Below are 12,396 nucleotides of genomic sequence, written 5' to 3'. Positions count from 1 at the left end.
AAGATCACCTTCCATGAAGAAGAATGGGACAAAATCCTTTTGACGGTCACGGAACATGGAAACCCTAACATCACCTGCCAGGAGATTCCACTGCTGTAGTCTGGAGCCCAACAGCTCTGCCTTGCTCTTGGGTAGTTCCAAATCCCTGACAAGGTCATTCAGTTCACCTTGTGTTATGAGGTGTGGTTCAGAGGAGAAGGATGGGAGAAAATGTGGGTCCTGTGACATTGATGGTTCAGGACCAGAAGTTTCATCCTCTTCCTCGTCTGACTCAAGTGAGAATGATTCTGGTGCATCAGGAACCGGCAGTCCTTCTCCGTGGGGTACTGGGCGTATAGCTGATGGAATGTTTGGATAATGCACAGTCCACTTTTTCTTCTTTGACACACCTTTCCCAACTGTAGGCACCATGCAGAAGTAAAAATTGCTGGTATGATCTGTTGGCTCTCTTCAAATCATTGGCACTGCAAAAGGCATAGATTTCCTTTTCCTGTTCAACCACTGGCGAAGATTTGTTGCACAAGTGTTGCAGCACATGTGTGGGGCCCACCTCTTGTCCTGATCTCCAATTTTGCAGCCAAAATAAAGGTGCTAGGCTTTCTTAACCATAGTGGTTATACTGCACTTTTGTGATGCAAAAGTCACTTCACCACAAACATAGTCAAAGTTATCTGCACTGTTCACACAAGTACGAGGCATCTCTGCTCACTTTGGCTAAACAGAAATGTGTCCCTTTGCAAAATCAAACACTGACAAATAAGAGAGCATGACACTGTATGATTTCTAGAGCTGATATAGGGCAATTTGTTCAGCAGAGTGATGTAAGCTTCGTTATGATTGCATCATCCATGACTTCTAGGAATAACTTGATGCAATTCATATCATGTATGATGCAATACCAGCTTCAGATTGCATCATTCATTGTTTTGCCTAAAAAGCAAGTACTGTCCAAACCCAGTCATAGATTTAGTCATAGATCCAGTCAAAGATGTATTTTAGTCATTTCTGGTTTAAATTGAGATTCCCTTCCCTTTATAACTCACTTATCCTCCGCCATTCCCGAGTCAAGGGTCGTATATACTGACCCAATAGCATATCTTGAAAACTAGAGCCAATCAACAATTTTAAGCATCATTTTCGGTCTCAGTGACCCAGAATTAGTAATGTTTGACTGCATTTATTTCAGAAGCATTTTGGCTGTAGAGCAGTGTAATAGATTATTGCTGTCTTAATAAAGGCCCACACAACAGAGTGCAAATACTGTAAGTGCTAAAGCTGAAGTAACAAACACAAAGTTCTCAATTTTTAAACTTACAAATGTGAAACAGATCGTGCTGTATTATATAAGAAAAAGTCTGATTTCAAAATGGATAACACACAGTCTGCACAGAAGGAGACAACTAGCAAGTGACTAAAATCTATGAATAATAAAACAAGTGTTAATACTAAATCTAAACAAATACTAACTGCTTCATCACAAGCTATAAATAAATCATACTGCTTTTCAGCAGCAGCCCTGGAACACCATAATACTCAGCCCAGCTCTATAGAATCATAGGGTTAGAAGGGACCACAAGGATAATCTCTGTTGTGTCTAAACCATCCAAGACAGATGGCTATCCAGCCTCCTTTTGAAAACCTCCAGTGAAGGAGCTTCCACGACCTCCCTAGGCAGTCTGTTCCATTGCCCTACTGTTCTTACAGTTAGGAAGTTTTTCCTGGGATTTAGTAGAAATCAGAACTCCATAACAAAGTTTAATCCCTCAGACAAAGTAAGTTACTTGGTTGGAAATAATACCATAATCCTAATTTAACTACTTTAGACCTTTTAGCATACAGGGAGCAATAACAACATGTTTCAGTGTTTAGCCAGTCCGCCCTTGCTGGGGGGCCCAAAAAATATTTTTCAGAGGGGCCCGAACCTGCTCTTGGTGGCCCTGATGGTGAATGAAGTAATTCCCTTCTATAAATACAGTTTGTAAAGTATGCAGGGATCCTCCTAAATTAACGGTTCTATATAAAATCATTTTCATAATGAATCATGGCAATGAGTGCATACTAAATTGCAGTCCTTTATTTATTTAGTACAGGGGTCAGCAACCTATGGCACGCGTGCCGATTTTTTATGGCACGCTGGAGCCTGCCGGGACTCTAGCGTGCCATTAAAAATCCTGCCCAGCCTCGTCCGCTCTCCTCTGCCCTCCGCTCCCCCTGCGGGGGCAGGGAGCAGAAGCATAGCTGTGCGCATGGGGTAGGCAAATGACCCCACTCTTCCGGCACGGCAAGCTGCGGGGTCCGCGCTCCTGGGTCAGAGCGCAGCAAGCTGCCGGCCCCTCTCGCGCCTTCTCCCCTCCCCTGGAGCCCTGCCGCCGCGCGCACAGCGCTCTGGCGGTAGGGGCTGCGCACTCCTGCAGGGCAGTGTTTGGCTCTGCGGGGAGGGAAAGACGCTCCCTGCTCACCCGGAGCCCTGCCGCCGAGCGCGCAGAGCTCTGGGGGCCGAGGCTGCGCGCTCCCATGGGGCAGCTTACCAGGCTCTGCGTGGAGCCTCATGGTAAGGGGTCCGGGGCCGGGAGGGTTGGATAAGGGTTGGGCGTGGAGGCAGTCAGGGGATAGGGTGGGTTGGATGGGGGGGGTCTCTGGAGGGGGCAGTCAGGGAGCAGGGGGGGGTGGATGGGGCATGGGAGTCCCGGGGTCAGTCAGGGGGCAGGGGGGGTGGATAGGGGTCAGGACAGTCAGGGGACAGGGAGCAAGGAGGGTCCTGGGGTGGGGCAGTTAGGGTGGGGGGTCTCTGGAGGGGGTGGTCAGGGGACAAGGAGCTGGGGGGTTGGGAGTTCTTAGGGGGGCAGTCACCCGGCCCTTTCCCCTGAGCCCTGACCCCCCCCCCCCACACACACACACTCTGCCCTGAGCCCCGCACACACCCCAGACCCCTGCCCTGAGCCCTGTACCTCCCTCATACACACCCAGCCCTCTGCTTGACTCCTTCATCCCACCCCCACAACCCTAGCCCTGACTCTGGCACCCCACACATCCCCAGCCCCCCCTCTGCCCTGACACCTGCACCGCCCCACATCCCCAGCCCCCCCACACCCCATGCACCTGCCACATCCCCACTCCCACCCAGAGCACCAAACGGGAGCTCCTGCTCCCCCCCCCACATTCCCATCTGCACCCCTCGCATCAAATGGGAGCTGTCCAGGTAAGTGCCCCACACCCGAACCTCCTGCCCCAACCCTGAGCCCCCTTCCTCATTTTAGCTCCTGGCCCGACCCTTCACCCCCAGCCCTGTGCTCAGTGCACTGCCACCCTCAGCTCAGTGCAGAAAGAGGAAGAGAATGGCCAGAACCAGGGAGAAGGTATGTGGGGAGGGCCAGGACCCCAGACTGGCAGCGGGCTGAGTGGATCCGGCAGCCAGGATACCGGCTGGCAGGAGCTGGCGGATGGAACCCCTGAGCGGCAGTGAGCTGAGCTGCTCAGTCCACTGCCGGTCTGGGGTCCTGGCCGCCGGCCTCACACAGCCCGCTGCTGGTCTGGGGTTCTGGCTGCCGGACCCTTGCCAGCCGGGGTCCTGGCTGCAGGCCTCACTCAGCCCGCTGCCGGCCTAGGTGAACAGAACCCCAGACCAGCAGCGGGCTGAGCGGGCCGGTGGCGTAAGATCAACATTTTAATTTCATTTTAAATGAAGCTTCTTAAACATTTTGAAAACCTTGTTTATTTTACAATACAACACTAGTTTAGTTATATAATATATAGACTTATAGAGAGAGACCTTCTAAAAAACATTAAAATGTATTACCAGCACGCGAAACCTTAAATTAGAGTGAATAAATGAAGACTCGGCACACCACTTCTAAAAGGTTGCCGACCCCTGATTTAGCATCTTTGATCCATAGCACTTATATAAAAAAAGCAATAATGAAAATTCCTTACAACCAATACAATAAAAATAGTGACTCCTTGGGGAACTTCATTTTCCTTCATAAAATGCAATTTGGAAACATTCCATTCAATTTCTGAAGAAATGACTGAACAATGTCCCTATGAATAATAAATCTATAAGACAAGATAATTTATATCTTATTTAAATAATCCAAAATTTGCAATGCTAAACTAACAGCTGGGGGAATTCGTGACCCTTTGACAATTCTACATGTCTGCTGAAAGAACTGACTTAAAAATAATATACTATTTAGGATTTTTTAAAAACTCTGTGAATCCTTTGCTTGTGAAGCTGAGAAAATAAGACCCCTGGCTAGAGAGAGATTCTGCATAGACCACAAACTGGTAAACCTAATGAAGGCCAAATTATCCTTGGCATCAATGGAAATTTTTGCCAGCTCTGCAGGATTCAGCCCACTCTGTGTATAAGTGCTATGCAAGATCTCCCACATACTTCTTTCCAGGTATATCAATCCTGACCTGAAATGCCCATAATCTAGTGCTGTGCTTCTTTTTATTACCATTCCAGATTTGATGATAGTGTCCAAATGTTCCAGTTCAGTACTAGGTTGAGACCACCAAATTTCGCTACACCTGTGACCCAATACAGAAATTGATCTCATTCCTCCAGAGGCGAAAGCATTGGCCTACCTTTTCAAATGTGAATGCCTACATTTAGACACCTAAATCCACATTCAGAAACTTAAATATAAACTGCCAAATTTTCGGAGGTTCTGAGCACTCATATCTCCTGCTGAAGTTACAGAGAAATATATGGACATCAAAAAGGATTTTTTTAAAACAAAAACATTTAGAAGGGATATAAACTCTCATGCTTCAGGGCATAAGCCAACCACTAACTGAAGGGGGCTGGGAAGAAATTTGCATTATGGGCAGGTTATTCCACATCTACCTATTCTGAAGCATGCGGTGCTGGCCACTGTCAGAAACAGCACACTGAATTAGCTGGACCTCTGGTCTGCTGTGGTTTGACAACTCCTATGTCCTTCTGACCCAAGGTGAGCTGTGGATGCGCAGCATCTGCGATAGTCAGGCCCTTTTTATTCAAGTGCCTGAATATTATTGAGATGCCTAATTTTAGGCTTCCAAATGTGACAATTTTGGCCTTAGTGCTTTAAGATACTTCCTAATCTCCCTAATTTGAATCTATTCTCTGAACTCACCTTATCTTCATAAATTGCTATACTACAAATTGACTTGAAAACAATAGATAACTGGATGGCAATATAGCAGAGTTTGAACAGAAAAGAGCCATTTTGCCAGCTGAGTACTGGTAGTTTGCTTGACAGCACAGTTCGCTAGTAAACAGGAAATATGATAGTATGGTAGAGAGGGCATTGTCTGAGCTGAGAGTATTGATCCTTAAACCGTTTCAGTGGGCAGGGAGAGACAACTTTGAGTACTCATAAGATTAGTTTATGCAGAGTCATGACTTGGACAATAAAATATCAAGATCTGCTGTCTTGTTTAAAACAGACTTTACAAATACTAGGTCAGATTCTCAGCTGCTTTAAATTATCAAAGTCATTGGACCAGATGAGAATCTGATCCAATAGGTGCCCTTTCTTGGTCTTAGCCTTAATGCTTCTTCCTGAACTGAGAGACAGGAGTTCTTTTCTGAACCATTTTTTAAGTAGAAATACTAGCTATATTTATTCCTTTAGAGTTTCATCTGCAGAAATCTTAATGAGATTATTTACCATGGACACCTGTTTTAATTCTCATGCCAAGCATCAAAACAGTCCTCCCTGACAAAATTAGACTGTAGCTCAGAAATACATATGCTATCTTTTTAATTAGTCATCTTCCAGTAGGTAAATGTCAGCTCCTAAAATACTGCCTTTATCATTCACTTTGGAATATTTCCATACTCTAGAGAGACCCAAGTTTTCACATGTGGCTTCTAATTGTTGGATGCCTCCATTTTGGGGAGTCCAACTTCCTCTGAAGCCCACTTCCTTCTTCCTTCCTTTGGGCCTGACTTTCAGAGATGCTGAACGTCTGCCGCTCCTTTTGAAAATGTGGCCTTAAAGCTCTCATAATTTCAAAGCTTTGGGTATGTTTTTCAGAAGTGCTCAGTATTGGCCTATCTCTGCTCCCAGTGAGGTCAATGGGATTTTTTCTTCCGATATGGCTGGAAGCAGAGTTAGACAATGCCGAGTGCTTTTGAAAATCTCACTACGTGTTTAATTTCAAAAGAACACCCAGTGCTTTAATACATGTGCTCTCAAATAAATGTCAATTTTCCCTGAACTGCTACACTCAATCGTGTTTTCAGAGGTGGTTAACATTAGTATTAGCAGGCATAACAAGGTGGCAATGTGTTACTATGTAAACTATTCACAAGTAAGTTTTTAACTTGCAGTTAGTGTCAGATACTTTAAAATGCTCTTTTTAAAATCTGCCTTGTGAGGGCTTTAAACCAATTGGGAAATGTACAGATATTAAGAGTTGTCACATCAATGTAAGTGAAAACAGATTATTTCATTGTTAATTTCACAGTTGTGTGTTTTCCCCTGGATTAACTCATTTCTCTGCTCACACAAGGACGTCTAAAGGAAACAAGCAAATAACAAATCAGCACTGCACCACTAGCACTAGTGTCATGGACACAGAAACACTTGCCTAGAAAAATGAGCATTTTGTTTCTATGCAACAGGATGGAAATGTGCAAACTGTCAGTTTGCAACTAAATTTCCTGTTAGGTGCAAAGGTAGTGCAGTGTCAGCAACACTATATGCTAGAAAAAAAAACAAGGAATAGGAAAATGTTTATAAACACAGCTCTTGGTGCACATCATGCAAACTGCTGTCAGACCTGCAGTCTAATGCAGTGAATCATTTAGGCTTAGTTCGCTGGGAGTACTCCTGCTCAGATTGGTAAAACTGGCCATAAGGGATTTAACTTTATAAGCATAATAGTCCCTTAAATTGACTGATGGAACCTCTTTCATTCCATCACCAAAATCACAGCTCCTCATGGCACTTTCTAGCTGCTTCTGACGCCTATAAAAGTGAGAGAATTTATTGAAGATGAGCGTTATGGGAAGCACTACCACCAAGATACCAGCTAGGATGCATGCAGACGCCGTCAGTTTGCCAGCAGTGGTCCCTGGGACAACATCTCCATAGCCAACTGTGGTCATGCTAACTGTAGCCCACCACCAGCAAGCGGGGATGGTGGCTAAGCCCTCATTTTCTTCTTTTTCAATGGTATAAGCCACTACCGAGAATATGGAGATCCCAACAGAGAGGTATAATAAGAGAAGCCCTACCTCCCTGTAGCTATACTTCAAAGTGGCCCCAAGAGACCTGAGGCCAGTTGAATGTCGAGCAAGTTTTAAGATGCGAAAGATTCTCATTAGTCTTAGGACTTGGGCTACTCTACCTAAATTTGCTAAAGCCGGGCTACTTTCCACAACCAAGTTAACAATTAAGGTAATGTAAAATGGCAGGATGGACATGAGGTCAATCAGATTCAGAGCATGCCTGAAAAACTTCAAGAAGTCAGGAGCCACTGCAAATCTTGCCATCAGCTCAAATGTGAACCATGCAATGCCAAAATGTTCCACGATTTCAAACCGAGGATCTTCCTCGGCCTTCCCGTAGCTGTCAACCAGCTGGAAGTCCGGGAGGCTGTTCAGGCACATGGTCACAATGGAACCAAGAACAACCACTATTGACAGGACGCTAAATATTCGGCTCAAGACAGAGTAGCCGGGATTGTCCAGAGCTAACCAGAGCTGCCTCCTGACGTTTCCGAAGGGTTGTTTGTCAAACTTGGCGGCATCGTTGTAAAAGGCCAAGATTTCATCAAACGAAGACGAGGTGCTTTCCCGGTCACTTTGCTCTTCCCATTTCTCTTGATCCGGCTCCATTTTCCTCCCATGGTAGCTGTAGCTGCAGCACGAGTCAATGAAGAACTCATTGATGCCCCAGTATTCAATCTCCTGGCTGAAGGAGAACACGCAGAGTTCGCCCATCACGTGGAGCTTGCCGGTGTTGTAAAAATGTAACACGTAGGGGAAAAGTTCGGGGTTCCGGTCAAAGTAAAACTCGTTCTTGGCGTCGTCATAATCGTCACAGAGCTCTAATATCGACTCCTTTGAGTGGCAGCTCAGCAGTTTGCCCAGCCTGGTTTCGGGAAATCTTAGTAGGGTGTTGGATCGCATCTTTTTCTTAAAGCCTCCGACGTTGATGCTGATCTCATTGTCTTCCGAATGAGCCAGAGAGAAATCCTCCAGGCTCTGCCCGGGCATAGTGAGCTTCTTCCAAGGGGCGCCGGGAATAGACCTAGAATGGGATCAAACCGCAAATCAGCGCCAGTGGCGAACCCATGGGGCTTTCCTGCCTTTCCTTCTGGCCTTTTACCAGCCAGGGCATTGCCACCCGGCCCCCCGAGCCAGCCCCCTCCGCTCACATACACTCAGGGCTGGTCCTTTGTTTCGGAGGAGGTTTAGCAGCGTGACAGTGTAATTAGCATGGGCGGCGAGTCCCTGGGAAATCATCAGTTACCCGGGGCTTGCCTGGCCTCCGCTTGCCTCGCCCCCGGGGTTGGGAGAAGCCATCTGGCGTGAAACACGGTGACTGGCCCCTCAGCCTGGAGCGCCCCCGCAATCGCAGCCGCTCCTGGGGGGCTGCGAGGCGGCCGGGGCTGGACATCGCTACCCGGGCAGTTTGGCTGGATGGGGGACCCCAGCCCCGCCCTTCAGTGCAGGGACCAGCCGGGCCGAGGCTGGCGCGGAGCAGCCCCGTGAGGGCCACTCCCCCAGCTGCCCGGCTCGGGCTCCCCGTCCTCCGCAGGGGTCGCCTCTGGCCCCCAGCAGGGGAGCGCGCCGCGTCCGCCGACCCGCCCGCCAGGCTCCGCCGCCGCCCGGGGAACGCGCCGCCCTACCTGTCCGCTCAGCAGCTGGGCGCCCCGGCCGGAGCGTGGCGCGTCCCGCAGCACCGTGCCGGCATCGCTGAGGCGGGGCGCTCGGGCTGGGCAGGGGAGTCGGCAGCCGCGGGGGGTGGAGAGCCGGGGTTCCTCTCCCCGGCGTGCGCTCACTGGGGCTGGGCAGCGGGCAGCGGCGGCAGGGCTCCCATGCTGGCTCCGCCGCCCGCGGGCTGCCCGAGGCGGAGCGGGCGCGCCGCGCGATGGTGCTGAAGGGACAGCTCCCGCGCCGGCCGCGCCTCCCCACTCAGCGCCGGCAGCCGGCTGCCGCGCGCGCGCCAGTCATGGCGACCACCGGCCGCCCCCCTCACTCCCCCGCTGGGCGCGCCCCGCCAGCGCCGGGGAACCCCTCGCGGCTGGCCGGGGGCTCTGGGCGCCAGCAGAGCGGCTCGTGCAGGGATTAAACCCCAGCCAGGGCAGGGAGGGGGCTGTCGCCTGGGAGCCCGGCAATGCCCCTAGTGAGGCAGGTTCGCTACGCGTGTCTGGCTCCCTGGCTGAGATTTGATGGCACGAGCACATTTGATGTGCTGGAGGGTTTCTCTCTCTCTCCTACCCCACGCTCCAGCGCTGCATGGAAATGATAACAGCTCCCGAGATTTTCTTTTTAATGCCTGCTCGCCTCACGCTTCCCCTACACCGTGTCTCAAGTTTGCAAAGCGTCACCTGGAAATCAAAGCGATGGCTCCAGTTTCAGTATGTCAAAGTCCAGAGCCATTTGGGATTGCGCACACAGGGTACACTGGGGCTATGCCTAGTCACAAACGCTGAGCACTAGCAGAGAAAACCCAATTGCCATACATTGGTGCCCTGTATAAATATGGGTAGGTGAGGTTTTGGCTAGGGAGACAACTGAACCGTGTGTGAGAGAGAGAGAGAGAGAGAGAGAGAGAGAGACTGCATTATCTCCCCACCTTCATGCAGCTCTTCCCTACATGTATGAACTTGCCCCTGTGCAGCTAGCGCTCTGAAATTAACAGGTAGTGTTCATTCGGATTGAAAACACATATGCACTTGTCAAAACAATTCACTCTACCTGAAATCGTGCTGAAGCTTGAGATTAGCTAAATGCCACTCACATGTCGCTGCCAGAAAAGCAGGCTCCAAAACTTCAGTGTCTTATACCTTTAAAAAATTGCTTTACTGCCCTGCCATTTTGGAAGGAAGGATCACATCGATCTTCAGCAATTTAAAACAGGAACTGTCACGCCTGTTTCCCCTCCCATCCCAGCGCCTTGAGCCTCTTTGTTGCTTTTGGCAAAACAACATTTTTAGACTTCAAGTGCTAGGTAATACTTGGAACAGCAAAGAGTTAGTGAGAACAGTTCTTTCGTCCATGTTAGACCCAGGTCAGCTTCTGCTACAGACCCATCCTGTGCCATCTCTACAGCTGATTGGATTGTACAATGGGTTTGCTTGTACAGAGCACAAATGCTCTGGAACAGGCGACTTATAAATGGGTTATATATATGTAACTGACCTAAAACTCTGCAAGCTGCATTATCTTGCCCTATTTCTTCTGCTTTTCAGACTCCGGCTCCTGAACGAGCCTGATAACATAAGACTGGCCCTACTGGGTCAGACCAATGGTCCATCCAGCTCAGTATCCTGTCTTCCGACAGTGGCCAATGCCAGGTGCTTCGAAGGGAATGAACAGAAGAGGGCAATTATCGAGTGATCCATCCCCTGTCTTCCAGTCCCAGCTTCTGTCAGGCAGAGGCTTAGGGCCACCTGAGCATGGGAGTTGCACTTCTAACTATCTTGGCTAATAGCCATTGATGGACCTATACTCCATGTGGCTCATGACAAGGGATTGCTCTAATATTACTCTCTAAAAGCTGGTGCTGGAAGCAGTACCAGAGACCTAGGCAAAATGGAGGGTTTTCTTTAGCATGATCCTTTCTGGGGTCTTTTACCATTTCCCCCATGTCTTAGCTTAGCCCCAGCCCTTATAGACCCCAATGCACTGCAGGGGTGTGGAGCATTTCTCTATGCATGTGCAGCTCTGCTGAACAACATTGAATACACACTTCTTTAGGGGCCCTCAATGAAACAAACTAAGTTTTTCTTTCAGTGCTTTGGGACAAAACAAGCCCCATTGGGGAATTTATGGGTCAGCATTCACTTCTTGGATGGTGGAACAAGCTGGGACATCTGGAACAAAATCAATAAAGCCAGGAACACCTTCAGGAGCTTAAATACAGTCTGGAAATAATCAAAATACAACACCAAACCAAACTCAAGATTAATCAGAGCTGCGTACTTTCAACATTACTTTATAGTGCAGAATGCTGGGTAATGAGAAAGTATGAAATGTCCAAACTGTCTTCATTCCATATGACCTGCCTCAGAAAAATCTGTATCTTTTGGCCCAGAACAATCTCAAACCAAGATCTATTGACACAGTGCAACCAAGAGATCTGAGCATCATCAGTGTCAGGAGAAGTTGGAGATGGATCGGTCATGTGCTTCAGATGGAAACTGATTCCATCACTAGAGTAGCAATAAGTTGGACACCTGAAGGGAAGCGAAAATAAGGCTGCCCAAAAACAACATGGCGAAGATCTGTGGAAGCTGAGCTGAAAAACCTGGGGCACAGCTGGAGAACCATTGAAAGACTTGCTAGAAACAGACAGGAGTGGAGGAGCTCAGTCGATGCCCTAAACACCAGAAGCGTAATGGGGACATGATGATGATTTACTTCTTGGTATTGTTTATTAAAGCATCGGGGGTAGCCGTGTTAGTCTGTATCCACAAAAACAATGAGGAGTCCGATGGCATCTGAAGAAGTGTTTTTTTACCCACGAAAGCTTATGCCCAAATAAATCTGTTAGCCTTTAAGGTGCCACCGGACTCCTTGTTATTTTTATTAAAGCAGTTAATCGCCTGTTTGCAAAAACCTACTAGTTATTTTTGTAAAGAACATCCTCAGGACCTAAGTAGAAAAGGCTGGCAGCACAAATGGCCTGAGTGATGTGGGGCTCAGCGCTGTGCTTCTGATCCTTGCTGTGTTGGTAGCCCACCCTCTTCACTTGTTCCCACCCTATGAGGTATGTAGAGTCTCCTGTCCCAGCCTTTGTGCACTGCCCCTCCTGCCCCCACTGCACCTTTCTCCCCACTTTCTCGCTGTGTGTCTCCCCTCTCTGGGTTTCTTTATGTATATGGGCTCATTCTGCAAGGTGCTGAGTGCTCTGGCTCTGATCCAGCAAAGCCTGTAAGCACATGCTTAGCTTGAAGCTGAGGAACAGGCCCATTGAAGTCAATAGTCACTTTACAGATATGAAACACTGAACCCAATAGTTCCAGAGTGCTGCTCCCCTGCCAGCTGTCTCTCATGCTTCTCCCACTGCATTTGCCTTTCTCTGTATCCCACATCTAATTTCACTGCTTGCTTCCTTCTGTCCTTTCCCTAACTGGTGTGTGAGTGGCTCTCTGATTTCCTCCCTTTCTCTCTCATCCCTTTTCTGGGTATGGGCGGCGTTCTTCCTCACTCCCCCACCCCTCAGG

The 12,396-nt window shown here is 48.5% G+C and overlaps 1 protein-coding gene across 1 annotated transcript; it reads right to left on the bottom strand.

Moving 5' to 3' along the window:
* Positions 1 to 3,694: 3,694 nt before the first annotated feature.
* KCNS2 (potassium voltage-gated channel modifier subfamily S member 2) lies at positions 3,695 to 9,081 on the bottom strand. Its single transcript, XM_005291643.4, has 2 exons — positions 8,854 to 9,081; positions 3,695 to 8,252 (listed from the first exon to the last, which is right to left on the bottom strand). The coding sequence occupies exon 2, from the start codon at positions 8,216 to 8,218 to the stop codon at positions 6,785 to 6,787; it is 1,434 nt and encodes a 477-aa protein (XP_005291700.1). The 5' UTR covers positions 8,219 to 8,252; positions 8,854 to 9,081; the 3' UTR covers positions 3,695 to 6,784.
* Between the last annotated feature and the right edge of the window lie 3,315 nt (positions 9,082 to 12,396).

The sequence above is a fragment of the Chrysemys picta genome, chromosome 2, assembly GCF_011386835.1.
Source record: "Chrysemys picta bellii isolate R12L10 chromosome 2, ASM1138683v2, whole genome shotgun sequence".
NCBI lineage: Eukaryota > Metazoa > Chordata > Testudines > Emydidae > Chrysemys > Chrysemys picta.
Note: the sequence above shows the minus strand (reverse complement) of the source record. Positions and strands in the feature narration are given on the sequence as shown.